Source organism: Marmota flaviventris, chromosome 2, assembly GCF_047511675.1.
Source record: "Marmota flaviventris isolate mMarFla1 chromosome 2, mMarFla1.hap1, whole genome shotgun sequence".
Lineage (NCBI taxonomy): Eukaryota > Metazoa > Chordata > Mammalia > Rodentia > Sciuridae > Marmota > Marmota flaviventris.
Window position 1 is genome coordinate 149,689,820 of NC_092499.1, and position 18,681 is coordinate 149,708,500.

Sequence of the window (18,681 nt, forward strand, 5' to 3'; positions counted from 1 at the left end):
GGCATCTAAATAGACATGAATACCGATAGAATAGAACACACAAAGATAAAACCCATACTTAAAGTCACGTGATACTTGACAAAAGTACCCAAAATATATACTGATGAAAAGATAGCCTTTTAAACAAACGCTTCTGGGAAAACTGGATATCCATATGTAGAAGAATGAAATTAAATCCTCTAACCCTGCACAAAAGTCAAATCAAGATGGATCAAAGACTTAGGAATTAAACAAGAAACTTTGCAACTTCTACAAGAAAACACAGGGTCCATACTCTATTCCATTTGTGCAGGCACTGACTTCCTCAACAAGATCTCTAAAGTTTAAGAAGTAAAATCAAGAATCATAAGTGGGATGCCATCAAATTAAAAAGTTTCTACACAGCAAAAGAAATGATTAAGAGTGAATAAAGAGCATTAAGAATGGGAGGAAATCTTTGTCAGCTGCTCCTCTAACAGGGTATTGTCCAGAATATCCAGAATCTATAAAGAACTCAACAAAAAAAACTTAACATCAAAAAAACAACGTAAACAACACATGGGCAAAAGAAAGACAGACATTTCACAAAAGAACACAAAGGCCCTATAAATAAATGAACAAATGTTCAACATCCCAAGCAATCATGGAAATACAAACTAAAACACTAAGATTTTATCTCACTCCAGTCAAAATGGCAATTATGAAGAACATAAGTAATAAAAAATGCTGGTGAGGATGTGAGGGAAAAGGGACATTCATACATTATTGTTGGGACTGCAAATTAGTAGAACCACTCTGGAAAGCAGTATGGAGATTCCTCAAAACGCTAGGAATGGGACCACCATCTGACTGAGCTATCCAAAAGAACTAAAATCAGCATACTATAATGATACAGACACATCAATGTTTACAGCAGCACAATCCACAATAGCCAAATCACAGCATCACTCCAGATGTCCATCAGTAGATGAATGTATCAAGAAAATGTTATATATAAACACAATGGAGTTTTACTCAGCCAGAAAGAATAAAATTGTGGCATGTGCTGGTAAATGGATGGAAATGGAGAATATGCTAAAAGAAATAAGCCAGACTCAGAAAATCAAGGATTCAATGTTTTCTCTCATACATGGAACCTAGAACAAAATAAAGGAAAGAAGACAAAGAGTGGGGAAATCAGATGTCACAATGATATAGGGAAGACTGGTGAAGTAGAAAGAGATCAAAAATGAGGGAGGAAGGACAGGAAAGGGGAGAAAAATTGAATGAATTTGAAAAAAAAATCACATTACATGCAAATGTGAATATACCACAGGGAATTGCACCTTTATGAATATGTAGAAAGTACCAATCAAGAATAAATAAATGAGCAAAAGGAAGATCTGTAGCAAAAGGAGAGTGGGGAGGTTAGGGAGTGAAAGGGGGAAGGAAATGTGGATTGAAATTGAATGCCATGCATGTATGATTTTTGTCAAAAAGAACCCAACTACTATATATAACTATAGTCGTCTAATTTTTAAAAACTTTTTGAAGTTAACAAGAGCGATTCTGTTTCAGGGAATATACCCCAAAGAATTGAAAGCAGGGATTCAAATAGATATTTATATACCCATGTTCATAGCAGCATTACTCATAATAGTTGTCTTGATCCCTCTTCTGTTGCTATAACTGTACCATGGCTTGGGTGATTTCATGCTTCTGGAGGCCTGGAAGCCAAAGAGCATGGCACTACATCTGCTCAGCTTCTGGTGAGGACCTTCTGCTGCAATGGTAGAAGGCATCACATGGCGAGAGTGAACAATGTGCTAGCTTGGATCTCTTTTCCTCATCTTATAAAGCCACTAATCCTATCATAGGAGTTTTTGTTTAATGGGGACAAGGTTTCAGTTTTGCAAGACGAAAAAGCTCTGGAGATAGACAGTGGTGATGGTTACCACATATTGTGTATGTACTTAATATCTAGGACTTTAAACTTAAAAATGGTTCCAATAGTAAATTTCATATTACATATATATTGTATCATTAAAAAAAAAAAAAAAGAAGAGCAAAGAGGCCTCCATGTTGAAAAGAGAATACCAGTGGCAGGTCCCTGGGCTTCCATCACTGGTCATCTTGCAAAAGAGCCTCTCATGTGAGGAGATGTGTGGGTCCATCAAACAGCCCAACACAAAGACTGCCCTCAAAGCCCTGCTGAAAGAACCTCTGTTTTAGAGCACAGCAAGTCTGAGCAGCATGAACAAGACAGAGGGAGCTTCCCAAGGGCAGAGAAGTCAGCCTGGTAAGTCAGTCTGACAAAACAGGGGCTCATTCCCTCCACCAGCAGGGTCACCATGGTGCTCCTCAGGACTAAGGTCATCAACATGCATTTCCTTGTGCAGTTAGGGAAGAGGCTTGGGCCAATGGTCATGGTCCTGCCAATGACATCCTGTGTGACCTGGTAGTGTCCACAGTCTTGGGCCTTCTTCAGCCTCTGGGAAATGGCCTGTGGGTCCCCTCCCCACAAGATGAGACTCAGTCCTGGTGTCCTCTGTGCAAGCCACAGCACGCCACTTAGCCCTCCAGCCACCACAGCCCCAGCTAGATGATGGCCAGGACTAGACTGTGGTAGGAAAAGAATGCTCATCCAGCTTTTCTTCTATCTCCTACCCACAGCCTCACCCAATCCACCTTTAGAACCCCAGAGGACCCTTAGAGCAACACCCCAACATGGACAAAGAGCTGCCACATGCAGACCTTGTATACCCCAAGCTACTCTGAGGCCCCTCTCTAAGTCTGTCACAATCAATTTCTTTCCCAGAAGTTGGATCCCTGTATACAGAGCTCATCACCCCAGTCATACAAGGGCACCTTCAGCTTGGGTCATTCCACCCTCAATCTGGGCGCTTTGCTTCCCCACTTTTTGGTGGTCCTACTCCTAAAGGTAAAGGCCCCACCCCTCTGGATGTCTTAGCTACCCCTCCCTCACCATACCCTTTCCACATCTTCATCTGCTGAGAGCCACGGCTGAGTCTGTATGGCCCCTGGCATTTTGCCAACAGTATTGATTGACAGGCAAGGCATTACTATCCGCCTCTGCCGCAACTTTTGAGTTCTCGCACTATTTTGGAGTTCTCGTGGGGATTTCCGGGGATTCCCCGAGAGTTCCCATTGGTTGGGGAAGTGCAGGAGGAGGGATTTTCCGGGAGAGATATTTCCGGCTGGGGGTTCCTGGACAAGCCTCGTGGCGTTCAGGACGATTCCCCGGGAGCTGTGTGAAGTGTTTTCCTGCAGTTTAAAAATAAAGTTTGTTCCTGCTTCAGTGGCTCGTGATTTGTGCCCAGCCAGACTGCGGCATTCATCCACATCTTTATGACTTCTCCTCTCCCTGCTCCAACCATATCAAACCACCTACCCTCTCCAAATGGTGCCAATGTACCTTTACCTCTGGGTCTCCACCTACTATGCCCACTGAGTGACCTCCCCACCCCTGATGTGGCCAGCACGCACTTCCTCTCTAATCAAGGGTTCACTCTTTTACAAAGACGTCCATACTTCAGGACAAGCACCAACCAGCCCACCACCTGAGTGCCAGTGGTTCCTGCAGATATTTCTATGGCAGCACAGATGTTTTACTTGCTAAGCTACAGTCTTCCAAGGGAAAGGCCTTTTGTGCATTTGTATCCCTGGTACCTAACACCATGCCAAAGATTTTAGAAGGTCTTCAAAAACACTTTCTGGGCAAATGGATCAACACGTGGAAGGTGAATGCCTTCAAAGCTAATATTTTGGGAGGCATCCCCTCCCCTCACTTATCCATCATGTAAAGGAGGTTTCTCTCTATCCCTATCCAACAAACTGGATTCAGACATAGGCTCTGTGACTCCTTTTTGGCTCCCTCAACTAAATGGCCTCTCTTCTCTCTTCCTGTAGGCTCGTGCAACATAAAGAAAGTTAAAATTTGATTGTGATTTCTTGCACTGGATTGTATATTTAGAGCATGGGCTGGGACTTGATTCTGAATGTCTCTGGAACAGGGTATTACACAGAGTAAGGATCTTGGGAAGCCTTCTGGTGACCAGAGGTGCAATCACTGAGTAGATTAGACACTTAAATACCTCAGGGGAGGACAAGTGGGCTAACGCTCTCCCTCAGGATGCCCACCACTCTTGCCTGCTGAGATGCCCAGAGACCAGAAGGCAACAGGTTCCAACCCCCAAGCCAGCTGCTTCTTCACCCAAGGCGGGCGAGGATGTTACACCTACTTCCAGGGCACTACTCAAGGAGAAAACAGAGCCCACAGGTATGAGGACCCCAACTCCAGACTCACCATGTTCATGACAGTGAGGATGAACCTCTGGGCAGCCTCTGCCCCGTGGTACTGCACCATGTCAGCATCAGCCACCACCAGGGTCTCCACCGTGTGCTCGTTGGTAAGCCGTATAGCGTTCCTCCGCTCCCGCCAGTCCCGGGACAGCCTGCCCTTTCTGGGCTTCTTCTTTTCTAGAAAATGGAGACATTTGTGCAGTCCTTGGTTTACTGATTTCTAAAATCCTGCAGTGAAAAGGCCTTCCATGGAGCTTCCCCAAGAGAATGGTCAGTCTCCACTGGCCACTGATGGGACCAGCAGCCACAGATCTCTGTGGTCACATGGATGAACCTTAGTACACCAGGTAAGGGTGGCACTGACTGAGCAGAAGGGAAAGAGACAGGGCTTATCCCGTCCACTCCTATAGCCAAGGAAGTGCATGGGGCTGAAAGTCAGAAGGGACACATCCCCTTCAGAGGAACATGGAGAGCATGCATTGTGCAGAGGGAAAGGAAGCGTGGACCCAGTGAGGAGGGATCCGAGAGTCCTCATGTCAACAACACAGAACTGGGGAAAGCATCTGAAAGGTAACCCCCACACCAGCTATCTTAAAACTGGAACCAAGGAAGCAGGGGCTGAGGGTGATATTTTTATCCATTAAAGAGCCCACTTCTGACTGCTCAAGGTTGCTAGGTAAGGACTGTAATTGTACATGGAAATACCTTTGGCCAAAATGACAAGTTGATACAAATAAAACACACTTTAAGGAGACAACTGTGAACAGGAGTACAGGTCTTCAAATTGATAGTCTTTATTTCCTTTTTGACAGTAGACTACATGGCTGCACCTCTGCTACATTGTACGTGAAGAAAGACAGTCTAAATGTACACCCACAGGCTTCATAGTAACCCAACCACTCTAGAAACAAAAAAATGGATACCATCATATAATCTGAGTTACGGATCATAATTTACAAATAAGAATGTGCTGTTCAATGTACAGCCATGAAACAGTAGAAAGAAATCAAAATACCTAGCCATACAGAAAGCTGGCAATGATAAGAAGATATATGGCCATGAAAATCATGTCTGTAAAGATTTAGTAATAAAAAGAGATGATATAAAGAGACATAGATATAAATCCATATATACAGTGAGAGCTCAATTTTGCAAAAACACAATATGTACAAGTATTTCCAGGCCTGAGAGAGAAATTAAAAAACACCAAAGAGTCTCTGCTCTCCTCCTCTCCTCTCTCTGCTCTCTGCCTCTTCTTTCCTTCTCCTTCGAGCAACCCCCCCAATAAAATCTCTTGACTGAAAAAAATAAAAATAAAAAACACCAAAGAAGAACTAAAATGTTAATTTTACTATGTAGACTTCAGTTTCCCTTTTTTTCCCTCTATATATTCTAAAATAATACAATAAACATGAAGTACTTTAGTCAAAGAAATACCATTGAGTTTGAGAAAAACACAGAAGTCACTTTTAAACTCTAAACAATAAAATAAAGCATGAGGGAGCAAATTATGTCATCTGACCTATCACAAAATTGCAAATGAAAGAGGTGAATGTGCATGCCTTGACAAACCTCCCTTCTCAGAGCCTATAAGCCAGGCCCACCTCCCATCAAGCCCCTGATCCTCTGCAGTGGAATAAGAAAAGGAAGGGTCAATTCTTAGATGAGAGGTGAGATCTTAGATGATATTTCCTTGCATATGGGCAGAATGAAAGAGGCCCCAAATATAAAAACCTATCAGCCTACACCCCCATTCTCGAGACTATCACTGAACACTGGTAAGTAAAAACACAGGTAATGCCCGAATTCTGGTGTCTGTGTGTTTACCAGGCACAGCTTCTGGGATCTGGCCAACCTATCCAACCTGGAATTTGTGAAGAGTCCCCTTGCCTCTACTTGAAAGCAGCAGAGATAACAGGCCTCTCAATCAAGATCTTTGTTGTAACCAGCACACCCACATTCTCGCAAAGGACCACCACAACCCAAATGGCAGTCACAGATCATCTCAAGGTCAGTATTTACAACTCATCTCTTAATATTACCAACTCATGTTCCCATCTGCAGATGTTGCCCCAACAGCAGTTCAGTGTGTATTCCCCAACCTTGTCATGAATTTCCAGACTTTGGTTCAGAAAGAGCTATAGTTTTAGCACAGCCTTAAGAATGCATCAATATACTACTCTAGGAGGCAGCAAGCAAGAACACAGGAGAACTGTGTGCTCTCTAAGAAAAGTAGCTCCTCACTCCCAGACCACAGGAGCAAGTTGCTCCTAAATGTTTCACATGTCAAAATCCTGTACTGTGTGTCAGATTTTCAAGTCCACAAAGTAGGAATAATAAGACCCGTTTCTCCCACCCTAATAGACCTAGGAGAGCTAATATAATACGGTGTCACAGGGTTAAAAGCTGTGAATTAACCTAGGCCCCGACCATAGCAGGTGAGTAATGAACAGCAGAATATTAAATAGCAGATTAACCTAAGCCCTGAGTGCTGAATAGCAGATGAGTACTGAGTAGCAGAGTACAAAGTAGCAGGTTAACCTAGACCAAGTACAGAGTAGCAGGTGAAACACAGTGGTATGGTTTCTGTGGCCTTGAAGGGTTTTCACTATGACATATTTGCTTCTGTTGTTGCCCTCAGCCCCTGGCACCATGCTTGGTCAGAAATACTCACTGAATGAGGGCTGTGGCTGTGGCTCAGTGGTAGAGCACTTGCCTGGCATGTGTGAGGCACTGGGTCCGATCCTCAGCACCACATAAAAATAAAGATATTGTGTCTATATACATCTAAAAAATAATTTAAAAAAGAAATAATGAATGAATATGTGTAGTAAAATGAATAAAAGAGAATAAATAAATATGTCCACTTAGTAATAGCCTCACATTAGTGCAGGTCAGGTCTTGCCACAAAACGAGTGTTAAAAATCCTGTATTTTAAATATTTTAAATACTGTATTTTAAATCCTGTATTTTAAATATTTTAAATACTGTATTTTAAATCCTGTATTTTAAATATTTTAAATACTGTATTTTAAATCCTGTATTTTAAATATTTTAAATCCTGTATTTTAAATACAGGATTTTTAACACTCGTTTTGTGGCAAGACCTGACCTGCACTAATGTGAGGCTATTACTAAGTGGACATATTTATTTATTCTCTTTTATTCATTTTACTACACATATTCAGAACACAACAGACACGAGTATGGCAATATGTAAATCAATGGATGTGTAACTGATGTGATTCTGCAATCTGTATATGGGGTAAAAATGGGAGCTCATAACCCACTTGAATCAAATTATGAAATATGACATATCAAGAACTATGTAATGTTTTGAACAGCCAACAATAAAAAATTAAAAAAAAAAAGAGAAAAAAAAAATCCTGTATTTTGTTTTCAGTATTTTTATTTTTCTTCAAATTTACTTTTGGCTGTAGGGGTTTTGTTAACAGTGCTAGGGACTGAACCCAGGGCCTTGTGCATGCAAGGCAAGTACTCTACCACTGAGCTACACCCAAAACCCTTTTAAATTTTGAAAGAGCATCTCATTAAGTTACTCAGGCTGGTCTCAAACTAGAGATGCTCTTGCCTCAGGCTCCCTGATAGCTGGAATTACAGGTATGCTCCACCACCTTAGCTAATGTTTTTTAGTTCTTTTTAATTGACACATGGTATTTGTACATATTTACGGGGTGCAATGTCATAATTTGCTACATGTATGTAATGTACAATGATCAAATTAAAACAACTATCATTTCTCCTCAAACATCTTTCATTTCTGTTTTAGGAAACTTTGGGCTCTTTTTTTTTCTAGTTACTTTTGAAATATACCCTTAATTGTTCTAGACTACTGCTGTCCTACTGTACTACAGAATGTCAGAACTAATTCCTTCTATTTTAGTACCTATTATGCAACCTCGCTCCCTCCTCCCTCCCCACTCCCCTTCTCAGTCTCTAGTGACCATCATTCCACAAAACCTCTGCATTTTGTTGAGTGGGAACATGAGATCATGGACCTGAGTCCTATTTCCATGTAGGTGTCTTTCTTAGGGGTGGTGATGAGCAGGAACAGAGGGGCCTGGAAGGTAGGGGGAACCTCACCCTTCTCCCCTCTCTCTGCTCCCATCAACCCCTTCACCAGTAGATCGTGGCCATTGCCACCCACGACCATATCATTCCCTTCCCTATAGGGAGAAGTACACCTCCCCCTTTAATTCCTTAACTTCATAAACATGCCCTCATACAAATTCATAGATGCCAACATTCGCACATTATAGGCATCTTGAAAAGTAAGAACAAAACACCAACTTCAGGATCACCCAGGTGCTGAATTCCACCTGGGTGCAGGCAGGTGGGTGTATGGCTGGCTGGGAAGTTCTCCAAGCTCTGGACCTCCTTAGCCATCTCCAACTGTGGGACCGTCACTCTGAGAATAAGGAGAGATCCCAGCCAGGCCCTCTCCTGTTGTGACAGACACCAGGGGTCCCTCCTGAAGTCAAGCCTCACAGTCTCTCTTGCCAGCACACCACTGGAGTTGGGACCATTCCATGTTCTTACAGAAGAAACCCCAGATCTTTTTGGAACAAGAGAAAAAGAAAAGGAAGATATAAAGGACATTCTCCACATACTTTCAGAATATTCAAATTGTGATTTGTTCTAAAAGTTGGGGACTGCCAAAACAAAAAACAAAAAATACTGAGCAAATATGTAAGTGGCTTTTGTACTTACTAATTTGGCAAACTAAAAAAAAAAAAAACTCAATTATGAATTATCAAACTCTAAATAGAATATATATACACTCTTTTAGTTTAGAAACAATACAGAATTGGGCTGGGGACATGTGGGTATAGCTAAGTGGTAGAACACCTGCCTAGCATGCCTGAGGCCTTGGCTTCCAACCCCTGAACTATAATTAAAAAAAAGAAACAGTATTCAGGTATTTCCTAGGGAAAAACACATGGAAAACAAAATATTTGGTGTGAAACTCCTCCCTAAATTCCTTTACTTCTTGGTACACAAGATTCTTATGTTCCTGATTCCACCAATGCCACTTCCAAGGACAGGCTCAAGGTATTCTCAGTGCCAAGTAAGGCACAAGAAAAATATGCCTCTCTCCATTGTAGAACCAAACTATAACACATGGAAAAAAAGCAGCATGGAGGAAATGGCAGGTACCCAAGGGCACTGGCCATCTCAAGTGGATAGGCAAAGGTCACCTCAGTACAAGATTATAAAGATCAATGTCACCAGTAGGTGTGGGAAGCCATTCTCGCACGTGATTGGGCACCTCCCTGACTGGCTGTGAGGCGGTCCGGCTAAACTGTGTCAGAACTAATCCCCACCCTTTCTAGGTGCGAGAGCCCATCCGTGTGGGGGTGTGACTAACCATTGACCCTGAGACCAATCACTGACCCTGACCTTGGAATGTTGTCCCCCTCGACCTTCATTGGATGGAATTTTCCCCTGAATTTCTTGTTCCCCAATAAAAAGCCATCCTCTGGCGTGCCCTGCCTCTCTCTCTCTCTCCTGCTAGTCTTGTGTAAACCTCGCTGCCCCACCGGGTGGCTCAAGGCAGGAGCCAGAGGGGGGAGCCGTCTCAGACCTGGTCAAAGAAAAAGGTAAATTGACTTTATGTGTGTTTATTTTGAACTCACTAGTTAACTTCTATGCTTAGAACCTCTAGTATGAAGCTAGCATGCTGGTCGCACGGCTGAAGTAGGAACTAGGCACATGCATCCAACAAACCGACAGAATTAATGGAAAGATGCATGCTTAACTTGAAGTTGGAGTCCAGCAAAGATATTCTCACATCAATGCTCTGAGGCCAGATACAAGAATGTGCCCTCCTGCAGGCACATGAGACAGTGGACAACCAGAGCCCTGAGCAACTGAAGCACCTTCTCTCAGTCACATGGACCACAGGTGTTCTTCAGCTCTGTGTATAAGGCCAGGGGCAATCCATCAGAACACCTTGGCACCATTACTGTGTGTTGCAAAGAATCCACCTGTGCTAAAAGGAAGCCCACCTGTCCCTCATTGCCACCTTGCAGCACAGACGTGGGGCCTGTGTTAGCATGGTAAACCAGGTGTGACAGTTGGAATGCTGCATGGGAGACACAGGGATACAGAGAAAGAAGAGAACCTGAGCACCCTTATGAGTTATCTCCTTGTGTGATTAACAAGGAGATAATTTAAGGTGACTTACATCAGAGCTAAAGGTTGGGAAAAAAATCAGAGAGAAATTAAAAACCAAAGGAAAATTACAAATATATTAACAAAGGGTCAACATGATCTTGGTCTGATGATAAAAATCATACTGGACTGTGACCCTAGCACATGGAGCACTTAGATGAGCCCCTCACCATATCTGAGTCATAGCTACACTCTGTGGCTGCACATCCACAAACTGAGACACTAAGAGATTTTGATAAACCCCTTGCCCAAGGTCACTAACCTAGCTGATTACCACCTAACCCTTTCCCTTCTGCCTTCAAATCTGGTCCTGAGTTTCCTGAAATTGGGGTTGGGGGATAAGCATGCTAGATTATCAGTTTGTCACTCTTCCAAAGGCAGGAAGGCCGCCACTCCTTCTTAGGGATAAACATTTTTCTAACACCAACCTGTAAAATAAAAAAACTAAGACAGACATATCTCACGTGCCCAGTGATACAGCAGGGAATGTTTTCAACAAAGCTTTATGACAAATGTGATTGCAAATTTATTTAATTATATCTTACAGGATCTTTCAGTAACACTGAAGATCCAAAAATTAAAATATTCATCAAAGGAAATTCCAGAAAATCCTCAAGCCAGTAGCCTTGAGTGGCCCCTAAATCTGGGGTAGCCACAACCAACATAACAGGGAGAGGAAGAACTCCAAGAAATGACAAAAGAGGTGGCCTGAGTTAGCAGGAAAAGGTGAAATCGCAGATGGTGATGCTAATTTCTCAAATCAGAGCAGCACCGGTGGGCAAGGAGTCCTGCTTGTTTGCTGGGTGACAAGATCAACAGGGGGCCCACCAGGCTGCTCACCTAAAACATGAAGGGTCTGCTGCACCCCTGGCCTGGGCTACCATGTAGCAAACATGACAGAGGTACTGTTTCTCTGTACCTGCCACAAATATCAACTCAAACCTACAAAACTAGATACCAGAGCAGGCATAGGAAGAGCAAACCTCTCAGGCCAGACTGAGCAAGAGAACGGAGTTCTGGAAGCCACCCAAATTGCTTTGGGGGCTCCATGTAGCCAGAGTGCAACCTGGGATCAGTACCTTCTGATCCCAGTTTTCCCCCCTAACTACATAGGTGTCACCTGTGCTGACTGGATGCATCTCTACCTAGCTGACTAGACAGTGAACTGAAGGACTTAGCATAGCACCCAGCAAAGCCTGGTATACACAGGAACTCAATAATTACAGTTAGTTAAGCGAATTGTTTAAAAGTTTTTGGATATCCTATTTCAGAACAAGATTAATTTAATTGAACTTAACACAAGTGTCCCAAAATGAATTTCTCACAAGTTGCTTCTTCTACCTGAGGATGAGGCAGCAAAACTAGCTGCAAGGCGCCCAGCATTGACACCTGTGAACTGGTGAAAATCTGCCTTCAGACCTGCAGGGAGAAAATGAGTAAGAACCCTTCACTATAAAACCAGGTGATAATTATTCCACACTCAGAATATATGTGGGGAATAACCAGAAAACCTATCATCAGCCTCTAACACAGGGAGGGAGGGATAGACAGACCCAAATCACACTGTTTGTTTCATTTCTATCAGTATCATGACATTTATTGTATCGCTGTACACTATTAGGGTCTAAACACTATTTTGAAAACTTTACATGTCCACAGAACCCACTAGCACAGACAGATGCTTTTATGTACCCTATGGGGCTAACCTGTCATATTCTCCATCTGTCAGAGTCTCCAAAGTAGACACTCATCAACCAAAGTGTTGTCTCCCATATATCCTACTGAGCCAGGGGCATAAAAAAATTTCCATCGTAAGGCCACCTACAATCACACAAGAATAAATCATGGCCAATGTAAAAATAACAGCTTCAAAAGGGGAGGGGATGGTGTGTAAATCCTCTCAACATCCCATGTAACAGCCCAAGGTTCCTTGCGTGGGGAACTTAATCATCAGTAACAGGACAGAACACGAAAGATGTGTGTCCATAAAATCAGCCGTTTACACTGTGAAGCATTAGTGGCTTTTCACACGGGTAGGAAAAGTGGAAATCAAATATTTTTCATCGAGATGGAAAACTGAGTGTCAGTCCTTCTCCCTGGGACAGGCACCAACTGCCACAGCAACTGTGCTTTCAGTGTATTGAGCCACTGTCCCCTCCTCACCAGCCACACCAAGCCTGGTCCAGAATGCCAAGGTGACTACTGCTCCAACATGGGAAAACTGCATGTGCTTCCTCCTGTGTGTCTAAGAGCCCCATTTTCTTCTGCATTTACTTTCCTAAAATCAGAAGCTCGGAGATGTCCTGAAAATGCCTTCAGGCTTGGATTTGGGAACCCTGCATATTCATCTGGGCCTCATCTTGAGGCTCTTGGAGGTCCCACTTAACAAAAAGGTCTCCCTTTCCACTGCACTGGTCATCTGTCCCTTGTCGCCCAACACACTCTTCTGCAATCCACGCTTCAATGCTGGGGCTGAGAGCTTCAATGCTGGGGCTGAGAGCCTTCAAACTACACTTCCCAGTATCCTCTGCCATCTGGCTGCCAATTCACCTCAGCTAGAAGGAGACTGGAAGGCCGCTGGCAGGGAGAAGGGGGCCCTAGTGTTTCCAGCTCAGAGGGGGACACTCCTATGGCTATGGCTCTAATGTCCAGCTAATGGGGTACCACCAGTCACAGGTTTCCCATCCTCTCTCAGAAGTGCAGCTGTCTGACACCAGCCTAATTCCCTTGATGTTTTTGGTGACCCCACTGAAGTCTGAGCCCCAGCCCTATGGCCTCCTCCAAGAAACTCTATGATCCTAGAAATTCATCTGTTACTTTTTATTTCCCCAGCCCTAGGGTAATAGTTGTTCCCTGGGTTACTTCGGTTCCTTCTTTGCTTCATTCAGACATTACTCATTCCCAATTCCCTGCATTAAATTCCTCTTGTGAGAAATTCCTTGCATGGTTCCAGTTTTTCTCACTAGACACAAATGGATATAGAATAAACTGAGAGGGTCATTCCTTAATCTCCTTTCTGTATCTTATTCAAGCTTCAAGGATTCCTCCTAGTTCTGGAACTAAGGATCGATATTTTCTCATCATGGAAATGTTAGGACATTAAAAATGCACCTCCACATTGCAGAACACTGCCATAGGCAGGAATGCTGGCCCATATTCTGAATCACCATTTAACAGAAACCAGTCAATAGGGTGCCCATGATGGAAATGCGAATGTCAAAGTGTGCCATAGATTTCTTGACATCCTATCCACTGCCACATCCGAGAACTCATGGTCAATGTTTTATAGATTCGGAGTCGACATGGGGAAAGTACTGGAGCCAAGCAGTGGGCCTGCAGCAGGTTTTCAGCTGTAGTTTTAAAGCTTGCACACACATACCATTATAAACACCATGTTTGCCAATAAAATTTTCAGGTTCCAAGAAAACATCTTTCTGACCACTTTTCTGCCTTAAACCAAAGCAAATGATCTGTGTATAGAAAAACCACCTTTTTGACTAGAAATGATAACTCTGCATATGCAGCTGACTTCCTAGCCAGGTGATGTTTCTGGCAGCTGTATAAATCCAACATCCTTGAAAAATAATGACCTTCTCTTTGTTTTTTTGCAAAAAGAGGAAAAAAATAAATTTTGCTTTCCAAGTATGAATTCTTTAAATAACTTCCCCCAAGGCCAAGTCATTTTTATAAAAGGCATCTTTTTTCATGTAAATTCCTTACAAAGGTAGAAAATAGGGGTTTTGTGTGTGTGGTTAAGATTCCAAATGAAGAACTGATGACTCTTCAGACAAAACTTAGTCCCTTAACTAGGTGATCCACACCTATACCCTTGAAGAGAGCAGAACCAGGGGTGCGAAAGCAGGGCTGGCTCAAAGGGACTCTTCCACCAATGATCAGAGCCACATAGACACTAAAAAGTCAGGAACCACCATCTATGAATGAGGTTGAAGAAATTCAGAATATTTACTGATGACCCATGTACTCTAAGCACTACCACAATATAGGTTACCAATAGGAAAGAACAGACATTAACCAAATAAATGGACATAAATGAAAAATTATAGATGTGACAAATGCTAACAAGAAAGTGTTATGAGAGAATATCAGAAGGGAGTCCTAATTTATACAATATGTTCATGACCTTTATATAACTCCAACAAATACCTGAGGCAATTAACTTTTTAAAGAGAAAAGTTTTGCTTAGCTCATAGTTTTGGATATTCAAAGGCATGACTTCTTCACCTTCTCATTTCTGGTGAGGATAACATTTGGTGGTACACCATGATGACAGTATAAGAGCAAATTACATCCTAAACTAGAGTAGACTGAGAGGGGGTGGGGGGAATCAGCCAGGATTCCATTGTCCTTTTGAGGGCATGCCCCAATTACCTAAGTACCTCTCACCAGGCCCCACCTCCAAAAGTTCCTCTCCCTCCCAACAGTGCCACCCTGTGGACCAAGACTTCAATTACAATGGACCCCTGAGGTCAATCAGTTATAACAAATGATATCCAAACCATAGTAGTTCAAAAGAGGCTTCCCAAAGAAGTAATGTATAGGCTAAGATTGGAGGATAAGCAAAAGTTAACCAGTGAGGACAGGAGAGATGCTAGGCACAGTCCAGGCAGTGGAAACAGCATGACACAGGCCTCAGAAGAGAAGAAACCATGGCATATTCTAGAAACTGCACGGAGCCAAGAGCAAATGTGTGGCTGCTGAGGAAGGCCAGAGAAATAGGGGAAACATGGAGGGTCTGTGTAGAATGTGTTCAATATTTTCTTCTTCATTCCAGGGGCAGGGGGTGTCACCTAGCGCTGGTGTTCTGAATGTAGAACCCTGAGTGCTGCAGGTAGAACAGCTTCCTGAAGTGGGGGGCACTGGCTGGATGACAGCTGCAGGGGCCCAGGTAAGACATGTGGACAAGGAAGAGAAATGTGAGTGGAAACAAACAAACAGAGGGGCTGGGGCTCAGTGGTAGAGCGCTCATCTGGCACATGAGAGGCACTGCGTTAGATCCTTAGCACCACATAAAAATAAAATATGATCATTATGTAAGTACATGTATGAAGATATGAACTGGTGTGAATATACAACCAGAGATATGAAAAATGTGCTCTATATGTGTAATATGAATCATAATGCATCCCACTGTCATATATATAATCAATCAATAAAAAAAGTTGATATCAAAAAATAAAGGTATTGTGTCCATCTACAACTAAAAAAAAATGAGTGTATACACACACACACACATGCATTCAGGAGATACTCAAAGGGGGAACTACTAGGTAAATAAAGAAGGGTTATGAAGGATAACTCCGGTTTGTGTCTTAATAATCTGATAAATATGAGACCAGTTACTGAATTACAAACACTGGCCAGGTATGGAAAAAAGAAAGAAAGAAAAAAGGTGATGTCAGTTTGATCCAGGTAAGTTTTAGATGCTTTTGAAAAATCCAGGTGGCGATGTCAGGTTGGCTATTGACTGTGCAGACTTAGAGCTGAATCGTAAAGGCAGAATCAGAAATAGTCATTTAAAAATCATCAGTCCCAGACCAGGACTGAGGAACTTCAGGGACCTCAAAACTACATGGCTGGATAGAATAGACAGACCCAACACTGGAGAGAGAGAGACCCTCAAGGTGCAAAGAAACCAGCAGAGCATGGTGGCACAGGACACCAGGAAAAAGAAAGTCTCGGGACAGAGGCTGTCTGAACCTCCAGTAGAGAGGGGACTGGGCCAAACAGAGAGAGGTCACTGGGGGGTCTCAACAACAGCACCTAGGAGAGGAAAGGAGCTAAAACAGACCAGAGAGGGCTAACTACATATCTGAGGAGTGAAGAAATGGTTTGGAGAAGTCTGGGAAGGAGGGACACAGGGATGCTGCTGGAAGAAGCTGATGGATTTCCTCAAAACTAGGGAACTACAGGATTGGTCAAAGAACTAAAGACTGTCACTCTCCCCTTCCTAATGGATTTGCAGATGGTGGCCAGCCAGGGGCCCAGGTGTCCAACTGGGAAAAAAATGTTACTTCTCACCTATCTCCTACCAGTGGAGAACAGACAGTCTTCAACAAACCCTTGTCAAGCCCCAACTCTCTACAAGCCCTGCAATGGGTGGTGGTGCCTCCAGGGGAGGGAGAAGAGTTAGGAAAAACCTAACAATCCTATAAATACCCCAAAGATGGAAAAGCATACTATGAATGCATGCTCCAGGGAAGTAGAGGAAGAACACATTCATTGTATCAGAAAGAAAAAAAACCACATGATCACAGCAATAATAAGTAAAATGGGAAGTGCAAGGTAGCATGATCTAGGAAGAGGTGCTCAGATATTCCAATAGAAGGCTTCAGTCAGACCATTAGGAATTTTGCATCAATCTTAAACCTTAGTCTCCACCTCCAATAAATACTGAATATGTTCTCAAGAGATACATTATTTTGCTAGGACTGCTATAAATTACCACAGGCTGGGAGATTTTAAACTACAGAAATTGATTTCCTCACAATTCTGGAGGCTGGACGTTCAAGATCAAGGTTTTGGGAGAATCGGTTCCTTCTGAGGGCCGTGAAAACAGGATCTGTTCCCAGTCCCCCTCCTTGGCTTGCTACCTTCTCCCTGTGTCATCAAATGCTCTCTGCATATCTGTGCCCAGATTTCCTCTTTTTAATAGGACAACAGTCATATTGCATTAAGGCACAACCTGGTGATTGAGTGTTAACTTATTCCGTCTAGAGATAGCCTAACTTTAACTGGGCTGAAGTAGTGGGATTTAAGGCTTTAACGTGTGAATTTGGTGGGGACACAATTCAATCCATAACACGTATCTATCGTCTTTCCAGCCTCAAGCAGCTGGAGTATGTGTACCCACTGGGCCAGAGCACTGCAGAGAGTCACAGGAAGCAGTCATCTCAGAATCCCATCAAGATGCATTTGGCAAATTAAAAAAAAAAATGCCAACGTAGAGAATTATGTGCTTTTCATCACCACTTTTCAGGGCAGACTGTTGCTGAAAGATTACCCTACCCGACCAGAGCCTGACAGTTTTATCTTCTAAATTGATGGAAGGGGGAAAAAGGGAACATTGTGCAAACACACAGCTTGGGGGAAGAAATTAATTAATGTGTTCATGTTTCAACCAGAACAAGACAGGACAAACAAAAGCCTGAAAAGAAATCGACATGTTCTCTGCACCTGGAATCTCCTGTCGGGATCCTGGCTATTGTTTCTTTTGACAGATGGTCTTTCATCTTTGACAGGGAAATATAAGAAATTTCAGTCAGCTCAGAAATTCATGAGGGGACCAGGCCATTCTGTGGGCTAGTAACTCAAACTCTTCAACATCAACAAAACTAGACTAAATTAAACTAAAGCTGAAGCCTTCGACCTTCCACCCCTCCCCAAAGCCCCCAAAGGCATCCAAGCACACCTTATAGTGGTCAGTTGTCCTGCCCTGAGTTTTTTTGGACTATGGAAACAGCCCTTCTTGCCTCTGTGCTTCCTACACGGAGGAAGGCGCACAGTAGGTATTGTCATTATTTGTGAATGAGCAAGTTAATAAGAGAAAAATGTAAATGAACAAACAAAATGAAATGATCCTTTTTCTCTTTCAGACTTAGGGAAAAAACAACATATCCTTGGTCTATAGGCCTCTTGGGTGTCAGAGATTCTTCCAAATGTGTCCAACACCACAACAGTTCCAAAGCAGCTTATCATCAGGTGTCCTTCACTCCTCCGAAGACTTCTTAGAGTTTCATAAGAGCCCCAGATGTCTCCCAAGATGTAGAGAAAGAGTTCAACCCACTGATAGGCTTAGGTCTGGGAAAAGAAGTCAGGAAGTGCTCTTTGGCCTAGACCCAGCCACCAAAATGTGATTCCTTCCCCCAAAACACCTACTTCCCGAAGGCCAAGGACCATCCAGGGCAAAGGGGCCTTTCCAGAAAGGCACAGTCACCTGAGCACAGATTTGGTACTTCTGGCCCCACGGCAACCCTGACCTTCTGGGGCTCCTACACTTGAACTTCTGATGCCCCTGATGGAAAATGCTCCCTCCCCAGCCAAGTCAATAATTTCTCAAAAGGCTTTCCTGGGCAAGAAGCCTCAGGTTCCCGCAGAGTGAGTGAACCAGCCAAGCAGTGCAAGGGCTGGAGTCTGCGAGGCAGCTCACAGTTTCACTGGGACCCCACACTCCTGACTTCCTGTGGC

The 18,681-nt window shown here is 43.2% G+C and overlaps 1 protein-coding gene across 1 annotated transcript in view; it reads right to left on the minus strand.

The window, feature by feature from the left end:
• Adamts17 (ADAM metallopeptidase with thrombospondin type 1 motif 17) overlaps positions 1-18,681 on the minus strand; it is a 344,165-nt gene that overhangs the window by 276,344 nt on the left and 49,140 nt on the right. Inside the window, exon 4 of the mRNA XM_027922179.3 lies at positions 4,286-4,458. Within this exon, the coding sequence (XP_027777980.3) occupies positions 4,286-4,458 (173 nt within the window). The remainder of the gene's footprint in view (positions 1-4,285; positions 4,459-18,681) is intronic.